The 17,410-nt window shown below is 40.1% G+C and overlaps 1 protein-coding gene across 1 annotated transcript; it reads left to right on the forward strand.

Annotated features, from left to right (window-relative positions):
• Positions 1–281: 281 nt before the first annotated feature.
• On the forward strand, positions 282–3,663 carry LOC116593728 (52 kDa repressor of the inhibitor of the protein kinase-like). Its single transcript, XM_032348104.1, has one exon. It carries the CDS (start codon positions 382–384, stop codon positions 2,668–2,670), a length of 2,289 nt encoding a protein of 762 aa, XP_032203995.1. The 5' UTR covers positions 282–381; the 3' UTR covers positions 2,671–3,663.
• The last annotated feature ends 13,747 nt before the right edge of the window (positions 3,664–17,410 follow it).

Raw genomic sequence — 17,410 nt, forward strand, 5'->3', positions numbered from 1 at the left:
CTGCAAGATCTTACAATTGGGGAAACTGGGTGAAAGACACATGGAATCTCTTTGTTATTTCTTAAACTGCATGTTTATCTATAATCATACAAAAAATTTTAATAAAAGAAGCAAATACTATCTTTTCATTACAGGACTATTTATAATGGCAAAAAAATGAAGCAATCGAAATGTTCAAAACTGAGGGATGTTAAAGTAAATTAGATTATATTCACAACATAGAACATTAAGAAACCTCTTAAAATAATTTTAAGTAAGCATTTTAGAGGCCTTGCTGAGCCGGCCGGCCGGCCTGGCTCCCCTCCCCGGCCCCGACGGGCGGGCGGGCTGCCCTGAGGAGGCGGGGAGGGGAGGGCTGGGCCGGCCGGCGGGTGGGCTACGATGCCGAACTTCTGCGCTGCCCCCAACTGCACGAGGAAGAGCACGCAGTCGGACCTGGCCTTCTTCAGGTTCCCGCGGGATCCGGCCAGATGCCAGAAGTGGGTGGAGAATTGTAGGAGAGCAGACTTAGAAGATAAAACGCCTGATCAACTAAATAAACATTATCGATTATGTGCCAAACACTTTGAGACCTCTATGATCTGTAGAACTAGTCCTTATAGGACAGTTCTTCGAGATAATGCAATACCAACAATATTTGATCTTACCAGTCATTTGAACAATCCACATAGTAGACACAGAAAACGAATAAAAGAATTGAGTGAAGATGAAATCAGGACACTGAAACAGAAAAAAATTGATGAAACTTCTGAACAGGTACCAAAACATAAAGAAATAAACAACAGCAACGCTCAGAATCCTAGTGCAGAAGAAGGGGGTGAGGAACAGGATGAAGATATTTTACCTTTAACCCTTGAAGAGAAAGAAAACAAAGAATACTTAAAATCTCTGTTTGAAATTTTGATTCTTATGGGAAAACAAAACATACCTCTGGATGGGCATGAAACTGATGAAATTCCAGAGGGTCTTTTTACTCCTGATAACTTTCATGCGCTGCTGGAGTGCCGGATAAATTCTGGTGAAGAGGTTCTGAGAAAGCGCTTTGAGACAACAGCAGTTAACACATTGTTCTGCTCAAAAACACAGCAGAAACAGATGCTAGAGATCTGTGAGAGCTGCATTCGGGAAGAAACTCTCAGGGAAGTGAGAGACTCGCACTTCTTTTCCATCATCACTGATGACGTAGTGGACATAGCAGGAGAAGAACACTTGCCTGTGTTGGTGAGGTTTGTTGATGAATCTCATAACCTGAGAGAGGAATTTGTGGGCTTCTTGCCTTATGAAGCTGATGCAGAAATTTTGGCTGTGAAATTTCACACTACGATAACTGAGAAGTGGGGGTTAAACATGGAGTATTGTCGTGGACAGGCTTACATTGTGTCCAGTGGATTTTCTTCCAAAATGAAAGTTGTTGCTTCTAGACTTTTAGAGAAATATCCCCAGGCTGTCTACACACTTTGCTCTTCCTGTGCCTTAAATATGTGGCTGGCAAAATCAGTGCCTGTTGTGGGAGTGTCTGTTGCGTTAGGAACAATTGAGGAAGTTTGTTCTTTCTTCCATCGATCTCCACAACTGCTTTTGGAGCTTGACAATGTAATTTCTGTCCTCTTTCAGAACAATGAGGAAAAGGGTAAAGAACTGAAGGAGATCTGCCATTCTCAGTGGACAGGCAGGCATGATGCTTTTGAAATTTTAGTGGACCTCCTACAAGCACTTGTTTTATGTTTAGATGGTATAAATAGTGATACAAATATTAGGTGGAATAACTATATAGCTGGTCGAGCTTTTGTACTCTGCAGTGCAGTAACAGATTTTGATTTCATCGTTACCATTGTTGTTCTTAAAAATGTTCTATCTTTTACAAGAGCCTTTGGGAAAAATCTCCAAGGGCAGACCTCTGATGTCTTCTTTGCAGCCAGTAGCTTGACTGCAGTGCTGCATTCACTAAATGAAGTGATGGAAAATATTGAAGTTTATCATGAATTTTGGTTTGAAGAAGCCACAAATTTGGCAACTAAACTTGATATTCAGATGAAACTCCCCGGGAAATTCCGCAGAGCCCAGCAAGGTAACCTGGAATCTCAGCTCACCTCTGAGAGTTACTATAAGGAAACTCTAAGTGTTCCAACAGTGGAACACATTATTCAGGAACTGAAAGAGATATTCTCAGAACAGCACCTCAAAGCTCTTAAATGCTTATCTCTTGTACCCTCTGTCATGGGACAGCTCAAATTTAACACATCAGAGGAACACCATGCTGACATGTACAGAAGTGACTTGCCCAATCCTGACACACTCTCAGCTGAGCTGCATTGCTGGAGAATCAAATGGAAACACAGAGGGAAAGATATAGAGCTTCCATCTACCATTTATGAAGCCCTCCATCTACCAGACATCAAGTTTTTTCCCAATGTTTATGCATTGCTGAAAGTCCTGTGTATTCTTCCTGTGATGAAGGTTGAGAATGAACGCTATGAAAATGGACGAAAGCGTCTCAAAGCATACCTGAGGAACACTTTGACAGACCAACGGTCAAGTAACTTGGCTTTGCTTAACATAAATTTTGACATAAAACATGATCTCGATTTAATGGTGGACACATATATCAAACTCTATACAACTAGGTCAGAGCTTCCTACAGATAACTCAGAAACCATTGAAAATACCTAAGAAACGTTTAAAGTAGGCTTTCTCTTATGTTTGATATTTGGAAAAATCTGTAAGAAATTTGAAAACATCTTACAGAAAAGCTGTCAGGTGTATGTAGGCCACTTAATCACTGAATATCTTGACGTATTGACCTCTCATTGAGTATATTAGCCGTTGATAATCTGCCTATTTAAATGGCCCCTGTTTAAACTCTCATGCTTTGGAGACATACCTGTTCTTCCAGAAGATAGCATTGAATGTGCCACATTACACTTCTGTGGGATTTCTGCTAGTGGCACTTGGGAATTGTTTTAGTTAAGTCATTTTAGACATAACATTTATTATCACTGGATCCAATTGTTGGGTATTGAGTTATCACTTTTTAGAAGATAAAGATTTTGAAGAGGTATGGGGGAAGGGATACATTTTAGAAAATGTTACAAGAAGCTCATGAGTGACCCTTGAGTAGTAGGAGTGTTAGTATGTTAAAATCTGTAATGGACAGTTCAGGGAGTTACCAGACAGAAACACATGAGCTTGCCAAGCAACTATTGCAGTAGAGATTTTGTCTTTATCAAATGAACTTAACAGAACAAGCTACAGTTAAAGTTTGAATGGGAGAGCCTCCCATTGTTCCACATTGGGTTGTTGCTGTTTACATTCCGTTGTTGAGCCTACATCTTCATAAGGTCTTTAGCATGAGTATGTTGAAACACCTACAACTTCATAAGCTTTTTAGCAGGTATATGTTGAACACCTCTGTTCATGGTCAAGGCAGGATCAGAGGCCATGGATACTGACAACTGATTTGTCTGTTTTCCTCTGTCTTTTTCCATGACTATATCTACTGCCTCGTCTTGATTTATAAACAAAACCTGGAAAACCTACAGAAATAAGTGTTTTGTGGTTTATCTAGGAATAACACAGAAAATATTACTGTTATTTTTGGTGAAAAAGATCAATTTTGTATAGTTTATTTCAACTTAAATAAAATGTGAATTTTGTTTAAAAAAATAATTTTAAGTAAGCATTTTAAATGATGTTATAGAATAATTTTTCTATAATGTGAAGTGACAGAGCAGTATATAAAATTGTTTATACCCTATGATCTCAGTGTTTAAAAATGGCATTAACAAAACTGGAAGATATAGTACTAGTGTATGAATAGAAAGTATAAGAATAGACCTACATACATATGGAAATTTAGAATATGATGATAAAGATGTCATCTTAAATCACAAGGGCAAAGGTGGACTTTTAAATAAATGATGCTGAAACTATTTGTAACCGCTTTGAAAAAGACAAAATTAGGTCTGTACCTCAGACTGGACATAAGAATAAACTCCGTAAGGCTTAGAGACCTAAATGCAAAAATCAAAATCATGCAAGTACTAGAAGAAAATATGGGCATATTTCTTTTTTTTTTTTAAAGATTTTATTTATTTACTTGACAGAGAGAGATCACAAGTAGGCAGAGAGGCAGGCAGAGAGAGGAGGAAGCAGGCTCCCTGCTGAGCAGAGAGCCCTATGCGGGACTCGATCCCAGGACCCTGAGATCATGACCTGAGCCGAAGGCAGCGGCTTAACCCACTGAGCCACCCAGGCGCCCTGGGCATATTTCTTTTTAATCTCAGTGTAACAAAAGGATTTCTAACTATTTCTTGAAGTATAGAGGCAAGGAAGTAAAAGATTAAAAATTTGACTACATGTATAAAAAAACTGGAAAAAAACAACATAAAGTTAAAAGAAAATTGACAAACTAGGAGAAAATATTCCCACTACTTACCACAGACAAAAGCTAATATTCCTAGTATATAAGGATCTTTTAAAACTTAAGGGACAAAGGAATAATTGGAAAATGACAGGACCAGACAATTCACATACACAAAAATGTATATATGTCTTAATCATATGAAAATGTTCAGACTCAGTAATAGAGAAATGGAGACTAACCCCCAAATGGATTTATCTTTCCTCACGTATCAGACTGGTAAAAATTTAAAAACATAACAGCACATTCTTTTGGTGAGACTGTAGAGAAACAAACACTTTCAAACACTGGGAATGCTTGCAGTCCCATATAAAAGCTTTGTGTTCCCTAAATTCCTGATTCCTCAGGTAGGACACACAGTAGTATCTGTGCAGTATCTCCCTGGATCATTACACATCCCTTTTTTGGGCCTTTGGGGGTGCAAATGGAACCAATGCCAACATGAAGCTCAAACTGCTTGCTGTGCCTTGAGTAATAAAATCCCTTGTCTCTGGTCTAGGGGTCTTGTATCTTTCTCCAGCATCCATGAAACTGAGGCTCTTAAATGCCTGTATAAAGTAGAGTGATTAAATAAGTCATGTCACCTCTTTCAGTAACTGTGAAGAGTGTAAGATTTATCCTCCCTCCAGGTTAACAAGTTAGTCTGCCATGCCACGACTGCACAGATCTGGAAGACATGAGACTCTTGACTCGGAAAGACAGGTCATTACTTAGAGCAAACATAGTAGCCAAAGGATACTTCCCTTTTTTCGGCATTGGTTTCCAGAGTCCTAATTCCCGTAGGGCAAAGAGTGCCAGGTGACACTTGCACAAGCAATGAGTTCAGAAGATGAACCCTCTCTGGGAACCTGGGTCTTTAAAACAGACAGCAAGCATGACTGCCCTTTGTTCAAAGGGAGATGCTGTCTCTCTTTTCTAAGCTGGTTGGCCAGACAAACATACCTGTAAAGATAGTCTGTAACAAGGGCAGTCAATGCCTTGCTCAAAGGATGTGAAGAAATGGAACGATCCCCAACAATATCCGCACAATGGAGTGCTATGCAGCTATAAAAAAAAGAAATCTCTTTGATTTTGAGTGATTCTCAGAATACACTGTGAAATGCACATGGCAAAGTGTAAACATAGACAAACAGCAACCAAAACACAACAAACCTGTTTGCTATCCTTTGTATAAGGAAAATGAGGATATAAGAAAATACACAGATACCTGCACATTTGTGCAAAAAGAAAAAAAAAAACAAATAGATAGTAGGGATGAGGAGGAATCAGCCCTTTCCTGAGTTTACATTTTTATATGGCTCTGGCATACATAGTCATGTTTCACATTCTCACTATCCCTACCCCATAACTAAATTCCACTAGAATGTGGGGAGAATCCAAAATGAATACAGTGACTAATGAAACTAATTGTTTTACAAAAAATAACAACCACAGTGCACAGAATGGGGAAAAAAATAACCAAAGTAACTTCGGAGAATCATATTTTGACTAGATATTACAAAACTAAAGACAAAAAGAAACATACATAGATACTGTTTTCTGGGTAGTAAATCTGTTTCTCCCAGCAGTTCATATCAGCAATTCTGTAACTACTTTATGTGTGTCCTAGGACTAGATACAGACATTGTATATTGTAGATAATGAAAGACTATATCGTAGATAAGGAAAGCCAGGTATCTTACTGTTGGACAAGGAAGTCACAAATAAGGAAGGGGAGAAGGCTAGAATAAACATGTGGTATTACATTAGAATTGGAGATATCAAGTATGAATTCATATATACTCATAAACATGAGTGTACATATCACATGCATGTTTAAATATATATGCAGATATAAAAACTAATATACATAAGTATGTATGCATAGCTTATTTTATACATGCATGCATTTCTAAGCTCTGTCCACTGGGAGAGTCTAAAATTGCAGGCATACCTCATTTTATTATGCTTCGCAGAGAGTGGGCATACCTGATTTTACTGAATTTTGCAAATACTGTTTCTTTTTTTCTTCCTTCCTTTCTTTCTTTCTTTACAAATGGAAGGTTTGTGGCAACCCTGTATGGAACAAGTCTTTTGGTGCCATTTTTACGGTAGCATTTGCTTTTTGTCTGTATTACATTTTGGGATTCTCTCAATATTTCAAACTTTTTTGTTATTATATTTGTCATGGTGATCTGCAACCAGTGATTATGAGTCACTGAAAGCTCAGATGATGGTTAGTATTTTTTTTGCAATAAAGTATTTTATTATTATTTTTTTTTATATCAATGCAGGGCTTGAACTCAAGACCCTGAGATCAAGAGCTGAGGTGAGGTCATGAGTCAGATACTTAATCGACTGAGCCACCCAGGTGCCCCACAACAAAGTATTTTTTAACTAAGGTATGTACATTTTTTTTAGACATTATGTTATTGCATATGTAATAAGCTATGGTATAGTGCAAACTGCACTTTATATGCACTGGGAAACCAAGATATTCAGTTGACTTGCTTTATTGTGATATTTACTTGAGTATGGTGGTCTGGAACCAAGCCCTAATGATCTCTGAGGTATGCCTGTAATCTTCCCCACCTCCCTGATCATCATAGGCATACCCAAAACTGTGATCGTGGTTTTCTAAATATTGTTTTTCAATAAAAGGAACCAGTTTCAGTAAATGAATGCTTGATCCAGGTCAGGGTCAGGGAAAATACAAAATGAGCACTAAAGTACCAAGAATATCTGAAAAATGATGGGAGGGGAACATGTCAAAAGGCTGTAGGAACCCTCTGCCTGCCATTCTGTCTGCCTGTGCTCGCTCTCTCCCCTCTCTCTCTCTGATAAATAAATAAAATCTTTAAAAAAAAAAGCCTGTAGGAACCAAGCAGAGGGAGGTCTGAATGGCAAATGCAAGAACAATTAGATTAACAGAATAAATCATGATAGTATTGGATAACCCATATACAGTATAACCTATAGAACAGATAAATGCCACTGAGTCATACTCATCCAAATCTGTAACTGAATATGTAAATAAATGTGAGAGAAGTGATAGCCCCTTTTTACAGAAAAACTCCAATTAATAAATATAGAAGGAATGAGAAGAAACAATGACCATTAAGCAAACACCACAATAATAATAGTTGCAAGCAAAATCTAATAGATGCTATTACCAGTGGGTGAAACTTCGAGAGGAAACAGAATATGAGCAGAGTTTCAGAGTATGTCATCCAATATATCACTATAAAGGGGAAAATGGTAATTTTACAGTGAAGAGATCTAACAGACACCACCTTAACTAAGTATTCAAGATTAATATCACCAATAATGAGACCTATCACGCATCCCTGAGATGATGTACAAAGAAGGACACAGCATCACTTTTGTGGTATTTTGAAAAAAAAAAAAAGCCTAACTTCAATCTAATCTTTAGGAAACACTAAACAAACCCAAACTGAGAGACATTCTGAGCAAAATGCACATGAAAGATAGGTAAAGACGGAAGAGCTGTCCTAGATTGGAGAAGGGTAAGGAAATAAGCACGGTGCAATGTAGGATCCTGGATTGGCTCTGGGTAAGAGACCATAAACTGGTATAGTTTAAGTTTATAAGAGTTTAAAGAAAGTTTAAATGATGTTTCACTGATAAATTCCCTGATTTGATAATTAGAGTTTATAAATGGTTAATGTTAGGGGAACTTGGGTGAAGGGTATATGTGAATCTTCTCTACTCTTTTTTGTAGCTCTTTTGAAAGCCTAAAGTTGCATCAAAATAAAATTAGAAATCAGCTGAAAATAAAACACAGTATCAACAGTGCTATTCTCTGGGTAATGATATAGGTTTATTTATTGACTATATATTTTTGAATTTTTCAAATTTATGCATTATTTGAAAATATTAAATAATTCAAATGTATTGAAAAGTAAAAAGAATACATTAGATAACTACATACCATCCAAATTTAATGATGTTAATATTTTGCCATATTTACTTTAATATTTTTTAAGGATATAAAATGTTACAGAGACTTTCAAAAGACCCTTTCTCATTCTGATCTTGTTCGACTTCCTTCTTCTTGCAAGAGGTAAACATTACTCTGAAGTCAGATGTATTTTTACACCCACATTTTTATGCTCTGATTTTATATAGATAGACATAATTATACATAATCTATGTCAATATTATCTGTCTACAAGCAGTGCATAATATTGCTTGGTATATTTAAAATATATATAAATAATACTATATAACATACAAATCTTTCTACAACTTTTTTCATAATGTTTTCAGTATTTCTTCCCTGTTCTATTTATTTTACATTTTAATAGTATTTCCTTGCATAATTATATGCATTTAACCATTCTTCTTTGAAAAGAACTTGTCCCCTTCCCCACCTTTATCATTATTACAAATAATGTTCCAGTTTCATTATGGATAAAACTTGTGAGCCTGTGTGCCTGTGTTCCCAGTTTTTGTAATAAACCTCATAAAGGGGAAGTTCTAGGTTATAGCGTATGTGCATCTTGAATATTCTTAAATATTGCCAAATTTCCCTCCCAAATGGGTAAACTCAGTTGTACTCCACCAGCAGGGTACAAGTTCCCATTCCTCCACATCCTTGCCAATACTCCTGTCATCAGACTTTTTCAAAATTTGCCAATCCGATCAGTGCAAAATGGTATTTTTGTTTTAATTTGCCTTTTCCTCCTTAGATTGAACATCTTTTTGCATGATTCTCGGTCATTTGTGTTTCCTATTTTGGAAATTACTTTTTCATATCTAACTATTTTTGAGTGATAACTTAATATGTACTGATAACAAAGAATGGGACCAAGCACAGAAAATCGATGGCATGACAGGTGCTCAGTGCTTGGCTGCCCTGGCTGAGGTCTAGTATCGATAGTCTTGGAGTACTGGGTTTTGTTCCGGATACCTGTACAAAGAATGGTTCAGAGGATGGTTAAGGGCCTAGAAGTAATGAAATATAAGAAATTATTGTAGCAGTAAGGAATGTTTCACCAGAACTAGCATCTTGAGAGGGATGTGACTGCTGTTTAAAAAAAAAATCAACAAGGGTGTCTGGGTGGCTCAGTGGGTTGAGGCCTCTGCCTTCAGCTTAGGTCATGATCTTAGGGTCCTGGGATGGAACCCTGCATTGGGCTCTCTGCTGAGTGGGGAGCCTGCTACCCCTACCCCCTGCCCCTGCCTGCCTCTCTGCCTGCTTGTGATCTCTGTCAAATAAATAAAATCTTTAAAAAAATACAAGAAAATCAATAATCAGGGGGTATATATATATATATTAATGTTGTATGGGGGAGATAAAGGCAGTGGTAGAAATTTTGAGGAAGCATATTTGAACTCAAGATCAAGGAGATTTTTTTTTTTTTTTTTTTGTAACAACTGGATTTATTGTGGGATGGAATCGGTTACCAGATCCTGAGCACACTGAAGCTTTTTTTGGCCCCTGGGAATGTAGTTAGATTCCTCTACAGGGAAGAACCCTGAATGAATAATCTCTTGTCCAAGTGAAGTTCGTGCTTCTGTGTATAAACAATTCATAGAATGAAGTTCCGGGAAATCCACAAATGAGTCATTTTTAGAGTTCGTAATTATGGTTGCTCAGTTATAACATTGCTGGAGGTAATGGTGAGTCAGTCTTTAATTTTTTCTAAAATCCCCCAGCTGAACAAATACATGCAAATTGGCTAACCCAAAGTGGGGCATCAGTTCTGAATTCAGACTTGATTTCCATCGTGACACTTCAACCTCACTCCATTCCCACTTCTGCTCTGGGTGGTTTTCTGCCTCTGGGTCCTGTGATTCCAGCAGCTAGATAATGTATATACCCAGTGGTCTCATTTTATAGTTTGTACTGAAGGATGGGAAGCGTAGGAGATAAATGGTAAATGGAAGACCCTTTAGGGAAAGGAGAAAGTTACAGCATTAGGCGAAGTATAAAGAGTTGTCTTTGAGCAGCTAAAGGGTCCTTTATAAATGGACTTGGGGTGCAGTATGAGGAATTTTAGTTAGAGAATTTTCTGATAGATTTTCTAAACACTTCAATGAGTGCTTAGTGGAAGTTGAAGAATCCTTTCTGAAGCCATTTAGAGAGACACTATGGATGAGGGTTTTGATATCTTCCTGGAAATGTACTTTTTGCTGGGACGACCCCTGACAGACCCTATGTGGCCTCTAACATGCGAAGGTGTTGTATGTTCTGAGGGTCACAAGTGCTTCTTTAGGCTGTTTGGGGTTGGAACTAAAGGGCCCCAGTCCAGTTGCCCTGCACTGGCTCTGTTCCTCCAGGATGGTTCATAAAGTTGCCCACAGTCTCCCATATGCTCCCAGATACCCTGCTGCTCTGTAGGATCATGTCTTCTATTTTCTCCTCTGGGCCAGATGGAGGCTGGTCCAGATTGTAGTTTAGTCTGCTGGATTTCTCTCACGCAGTGGGAACCGTCAGCAATGCCTGGTACACTTGTTTCAGACAGATTTACGGCCGCTGCTTCTTTATTTGTGCCCTCTGGCGGGAAGCCTTTGGAGGAAAAGCAGGGCCTGAAGATAATGTGGGCAGATTGCTACCCAATCCCGCAATTGTAAGCTCCATTCTCTCTTCTCTTAGAAAAATCTTTCCCATATGATCCTTCCAGGAAGTTTTAGCTCCCCAGCCTTCCAGAGAGACCCAGATAAATCAAGATGCTGGTATAGGTACAGTCGAAACTCCTGAGGTGAGCCCTACCCCTTAGGGCCTCTTGGAAATGGGTAGTAGATGTTGAAGAGTTTGGCAGAACTCTTCTGGGTTTAGGATACATAATCCTTGAAGGGAGAATCCCAGAGAGGAAAACAGAAGTAAGAACCAGCTGGGAAGAAATGTACAAGAGTAGGAATGCCTACACCAAGAAGATTGGGAAATTAAAGGGATTGAGTGAAGGGGGAAAAAAAATTGAAAATGTATGAAAATATAGAGAATCAAAAGAAGGCTTTGAGAAAGGGATTAACATAATTATGATTCCAAGAGTGTAAGATTTTGGCTAGATCATTAATTTGGATTCACTGGCAGCAGTAAGTGAAGAAACTAGGAGGAAGTTTGCTGAATAAATGTTCCCAGAGTTGACTGGAATGTTTGTGTCTGCTGAACCTTGTTTTGCAGCACACGGCTGTGCTCCCCCTTCCCTTCCTGTAGGGTGCGCTTGGTGTGACAGGAACCCTGAGCTCAGAAAGACCTAGAATGTGCAGGGCACCAACATTTCAGCATCTGTCTTATTTTCTCCTAGAAAGCCTAAAATATTTTTTTGCCATCTGTAATGATTCCAAATGTTTGAAGAAGGAGACCATAAACATGAAAGCAAGCCTAGAAGAGAGACCAGGAAATTGGGAGGGTCACAAATGTAACTGGAGAGAAAAATGCTTCTCCCCTGTCAGTAGTGGCAGTGCTTTGGAAAAGGACTGATGGCCTTCTGGGTTTCTGAGCTCATTGAATCCCTGGTATATGTTGGATGGTGTCTGATCTATAACATTCTATTCTGATTTTTAGGCCATATCAGGCCGTAAAAAGCCTTGCCTTTTGGATGCCCCATCACAGGATTGGAGAGGAATCTGAGAAAAGCGTTGTTACCCAACAGTACTTTCCCCAGAGGACCAATAGAATATCAGAGAAGGACCTCCCAGAGGGCCCAGACCAGTGTTCTTCAGCAGGGGACTCGGGCATCCGAGTCAGGATGTGTACCTGTATTCATTGTGACAATGGAAAATGCCTGTGCTCCATGTTTCTAGATGCTCCCTGGAAGAGCAGGCCACATAGTTAAATACCACACAGTTCCAGTTCACCCTCTTCATGGGTGAGGAGATGGAAGACCGGAGAGACTAAATGACTTGCTGGAGGCCATACAGTCAAATAGCGCCTGTGCCCCTGATAGAGTTATGCCCATGGTTCCTTCCCTATGTGGAGCGATGCCCCCACCATGCTCTGCCTTTCCCTAACAAAGATTCATTCCTCTGGGATCAGGTTTTGTGTTTTCAGCAGTCCTCACCAGTGTTAGGTGGTAGAGGAAGTATGACATATTGAGTAACCCTTGAGTGACTTTGGAAACTGAAAACACCAGGACCAAGAATGTGGGAGGAGAAGGATGGAATGGAAAGAACAGAGAAGTTGAATGCCAAGGGTGCTGATCAGGAAGGGCAAGAGCATGGGTGGCCCAGGGCTGGTGCCAGGGTGCGTGGTAATGTGTTCGTAAGTGCTGTGACCATGTCTTGGGGGCCATATGGCTGTAAAGCATCGGGACTGGCTAGCAGGTGGGGCTTGTGGAACCCGTCCATCTTCTGACTTTAGTTTATAGTCACCCCATGTAGAATTTATACCATGAATTCATCTTCAGGGCAGCTCTTTTCTAGTACTCTTGTTCAGTCTGAATTTATTTCTGGCTTCTCAGACTCAGCCCACTTTACATCCAGGATTCCAGCACGAATCTTCAATAAATCCCTTCTTGACCTGAGACAGCATGGAGCAAACATTGGAGGAGCACAACCTTGGCGTTCAGCCACAGCTGCAGCTGCCCTCACTGCCCGAGTGGCTGGGCCTGTGGGCGCGACTTAATGTCCGAACTGCTCTGGTTCTTTCTCTGTAAAATGGGGTGTCTAGCTGGCTTACAAGGAGAGTGTGCATAACATAGGCCGCACCTACGTAGTACCGAAGGTTGGGGTCCTATCCTCTCTGCCGAATCAGAGGTGGTCTTGGATAAAATTCCTTTTCCCTTCCAAAACGCCTGTGGCTGTCCCATTTTTCTCCTTGGCCAGTTTTCCTATTGTTCTTTAAGTGTGGGTGAAGAGCCATTTTGTTTCATGTGACAGACTCTCCAGCAGCTTATATACATACACAGGCGCATTCAGAGGAGCTCAGTTTGTTACTGAGCTTCTTGGGGTTCTACGTGGCCACTTATTCTAGAAGATGCATTTGCACAGGGCACTCAGAGACCACTAGAGCTCCTTCACATCCACAGTAAGATGTAATAACCTTTCAGTTACACCCTCCCAAATTTACAGGACCCTAGAACCAAATTACTTGGCTTATTCAAGAGGAATTCCTTACGAGGCTCCATTCTGCATCTTCATGCCCACAAAAGTCATCTGCCAGACTCCATTCCAGGGAAGCCTGGAGGGATCAATTACTTTTAGGGAAAGGGAACCCTTTCAGAAGGTTTTCCTTAAGGACCCTTGGTTTTAGATATGCCCCGGTGCTCCTGAGACAGGCCGCTGATTTGCATCTGTGTTATGACAGGGCGATTATGCATGTTGTGAATAAACATGTTTTTGTATGCATGTGTGCTGTCACAGCAATGAGGAGCATCCAATAAATACCGGGTTAAGAGCATGCCAACATCTTCCCAACAGCTGGCACAGCTGAAAACTCGCTTGCCTTATTAACACTCCACTTATCTGGAATCTGCTCAGTGAGCAGAAACAACTTCATAAATTCCTGCAATTTGCATCTGCCTTGCCGTTGTTCATTACCAGCGACCTCACTCCCGCCTGTGCGACAGTAGATCGGCCTCCCAAGGTCCTGCCTGCTACACATCCCTCACCTCTGCCCACCCGCATCAGAGGCAGAGTGTGCTGAAAAGCTCGTTGCTTCTGCCAGGACTGAGAAGGAAGCAGAAGGACGTTTTTCCTCCATTCTGGAGACAGTGACATTTCCAGATTCCCTTCTTCTTCCTGTGTGTTTGTAACCTCTTCCTTCCAAGGCAGATCAAAATGGAGAGGTGCAGACCTTCCAGAGGGGAGAGAAAGAAAGAGACAGGCAGTGATTTGATTGTCCAAGGAAATAATTCAAATCTCCTCTCAGGGCCTTTCAAGGATTAGGCAGTTGTGCTCTGGTTCTCTTAATCATTCTAATCTACTTCCCCAGCCTTTTAACCTTTCTCTCCTTTGCCCTGGCTCTTTTACTCCATGTTGTGCTGTCAGCTGTTTCATTAGCCACAGTTCACAACTCATAGCATCCGTTGAATATTTTCAGGCCAGGTGCCTTTTCTTATTGTGGTGCTGAGGAAGCCGATTGCTTCTCTCTCCTTCCACACACCTCCTCCCCTGGCAGCACATTATCCTTGACTGAAAATGGTGGTTTGCCCACTGTCTGAGGTCCCTTCCGAACTGCACCCCACCACCTCCATCCCTGAACCCTCGTGGACCAGAAAGGCGGCTCCTGAATGCAGCAGAACCTCCCAGCAGTGGCCTCATTAAAAACCACATCACGGACTTGGTTTTATTTATTTATTTTTTTCCCTGACTTGATGAAAACAAAACAAGAAGAGGTGGGGAGGGAGGAAGGAGGAGAGATAGAAGTGAATTGCTTAATGGAGACACTCAGTCTGAATATTTAATATGCTGATTTTATTGAATAAAAGGTGAAAAAGTGGTTCTTGTTTGTTGCTTGCCTGTCAAACCATGGCAAACAAGCATTCTTTTCCCTGACTGGAGCTTTTTATTACTGTATGGATTCTAGAGTGTAATTATGCCCTATATCTGAGCTGCATTATACACACAATTATAATTCCCCAGCTGAACTATTTATTTATTACCAAGGGAGATATTTGTTCAGTTTCCTGGGAGGATTTTTTTTTTTTTGGTGGTGCCTCTCATTGTCTTGTCCTTCATCAAGATGGAATATCCTGGAGGAGCCCCTAGCTCTGAGCCCCTGGCTTGTCTGTTGACAGTTTGGACAAACTTTCAGCCACATTTATTCATGCTGTTGGAGAAAGATGCTGGGCAAAAGAAATTTCAAGGTTATAAATGTTTGAGAATGTTTGCAGTGTTTTCAGAGCTTTCCTGGGAAGGACTTTTTATTCTTGCTATTATCATCTTATGAAATCTGATTTGGAATCATTTTCGAAAATAGCTTCCTCTAGGTACAGCCTGCCTGCCTAGCAGTTCATAAAGAAAGAGCCCACAGCTAAATAGAACTCACGTCGATAAACTTTTGTTGAGGACCTCACCATGAGCCTGGCACAAAGACATAGAGATGAGGAAGACTCCATCCATACCCTGGAAGATCTCCTAGTTCATCATGAGAAACATCCTTCATTAATTATGTGAAAAATGTAATTAAGTTCTACAGTATTGGTTAATACATTCTTTTAAATTTTTATTGACTTCCAGCTATGTCTGAACACAAGACAGCAGATATGGATACAATTGGGAGCCCAGATCAGGCCTTTACTCTCAGGTGTGGTCTCTACCCTCAATGTAGAAAGGGGAAGCGGGACCAGACAGACAATAATAAAGTCTGCAAACAATTAATTGCAGATATTGATGATTGCCATAAAAATGGCACAGGGAAATGTGGTTAGAATGTTTGGAGGTGGAAAAGGAAGAGAAGGGTGGGTAGGGAAGATGGTTCTAGAAGCTGAGCCTTGGAGCGATAAGAGGGAGCTGAGACTTGAGCGAGAAGAGGGAGTTGGGAATGGGGTGAACTAGGAGATGTCTTGGGGAAAGAGTTCTCGGGCAGAGGGACCAGTAAGTGCAGGAGTTTGGAGGCAAGGAGTAGGAGAATAGCATATGGTTGGAGCATGGGGTGGGGGAAGAGAAGAAGGAGGTGAGGATGTGGAGGTGGCTGCGACGGGGTCATTTATACCCTGGAGGCGGTGGGAAGGAGTTTGGGGTTTTATTCTGGTTTTTAGTGGACCGCCATCTGATGGGATTATAGTCAAGGGCACCTTTCTCCCTTAGCCTAGATAGAGGCACAACTTTCCAAATTAGGCAGTGAGATGTTCCCTTCCTGGAGCAGAAGGAGGAGAACGTAAATCAAAACGTCTGGAATTTCCCACTTCTCCTTCCTCCGGGTTTATGGCAGTTCCTACACGTTATCTCATTTATCATTTGACACGCTCTTAGGCCTTGTCCATTTTTGAGGCTGGGTTTCCAATGTTCCTGTGATTCTGTGAACCTCAGAATTACTTCAAGCACTTTTCTTCTGGACTTAAATTGACAAGGTTCTGTTGCAGCTGAGGAACTCAAACTGAGATAAGGAGGTACTTCATGCCACCCTCCTGCTTGTGTGGGCTCAGTCTTACTCTGAATGTAATAACCTTGAATGTAATAACCAAATATCCCAAATTCTTGCTGTAGTGGAACCAATAGCATGGTTTTCTGGTGTTCTATGCTTTAGTCTTTTTCTGTGTCTTCACTAGTGTTTTGGTGTCAGATTGGTAAAAGCTGGGTCAAGAATTCATTTTAAACTTTAAGTTTCAAATTGAGCTGGTTTCAGGGATCACATTAATGGGGAAATCATTAAATCTTTATTTCTTCCTGTGTGAGGTTGGTTCCAGGTTCCAGTTGTCTCACATGAAATTTTGACCTGCCTCCTAAAACTTGCCTAGCCAATGTAGTCAGGCTATGATACTGCCCATGTGAGGAACTTGAGACAACCCAGGCTGAAGGCAATTTTGAAGTGGCCAGAAAAGAGAAGAAACATTTTTACCAATCTGATTTTTTTTTTTTTTTCTGTCTTGTCTCTAAACAGTTTACATCTAAGCCTTACTCCTTTTCTAGGTCTTGGGATTTAAACATTGATGTCTTCCTCCCAATGATTTCTAAATCTTTTATATATTTTTTTATTTTTGTAAAAATGTGTCCAGATGGTGCCAGAATAATTTTCTTATTGCTATGGCTGCAAAGTTCAGTACTTAATTGTGAAGAATTCATTATTTCAATCTTTCTACTTCCAGGTATCTCTTTTCTTTCTCTGAGTCTCTGAAATCTTCTTTCTTCTTTGTTTTTATCTCTGAAACTTACAATAACCTTTTTGAAATATGATTACTTTAAAAAGAAATCAACACTTTTAATTAGGATTTAAATACATTTTCCCATTTGAATATTTTTTTTCTCCAGAATTTTGCTTTAATTAAGATGACACATGTTTGCAAATAGGTTCTCATCATTTCTCTTGTTCGTTTCCATTTTTAGTTTGGTTTTTGAATAAACTCGGGCCACAAGGTCCAAAGACAAATGATATATGGGTCC

Source organism: Mustela erminea, chromosome 1 (assembly GCF_009829155.1).
Source record: "Mustela erminea isolate mMusErm1 chromosome 1, mMusErm1.Pri, whole genome shotgun sequence".
Lineage (NCBI taxonomy): Eukaryota > Metazoa > Chordata > Mammalia > Carnivora > Mustelidae > Mustela > Mustela erminea.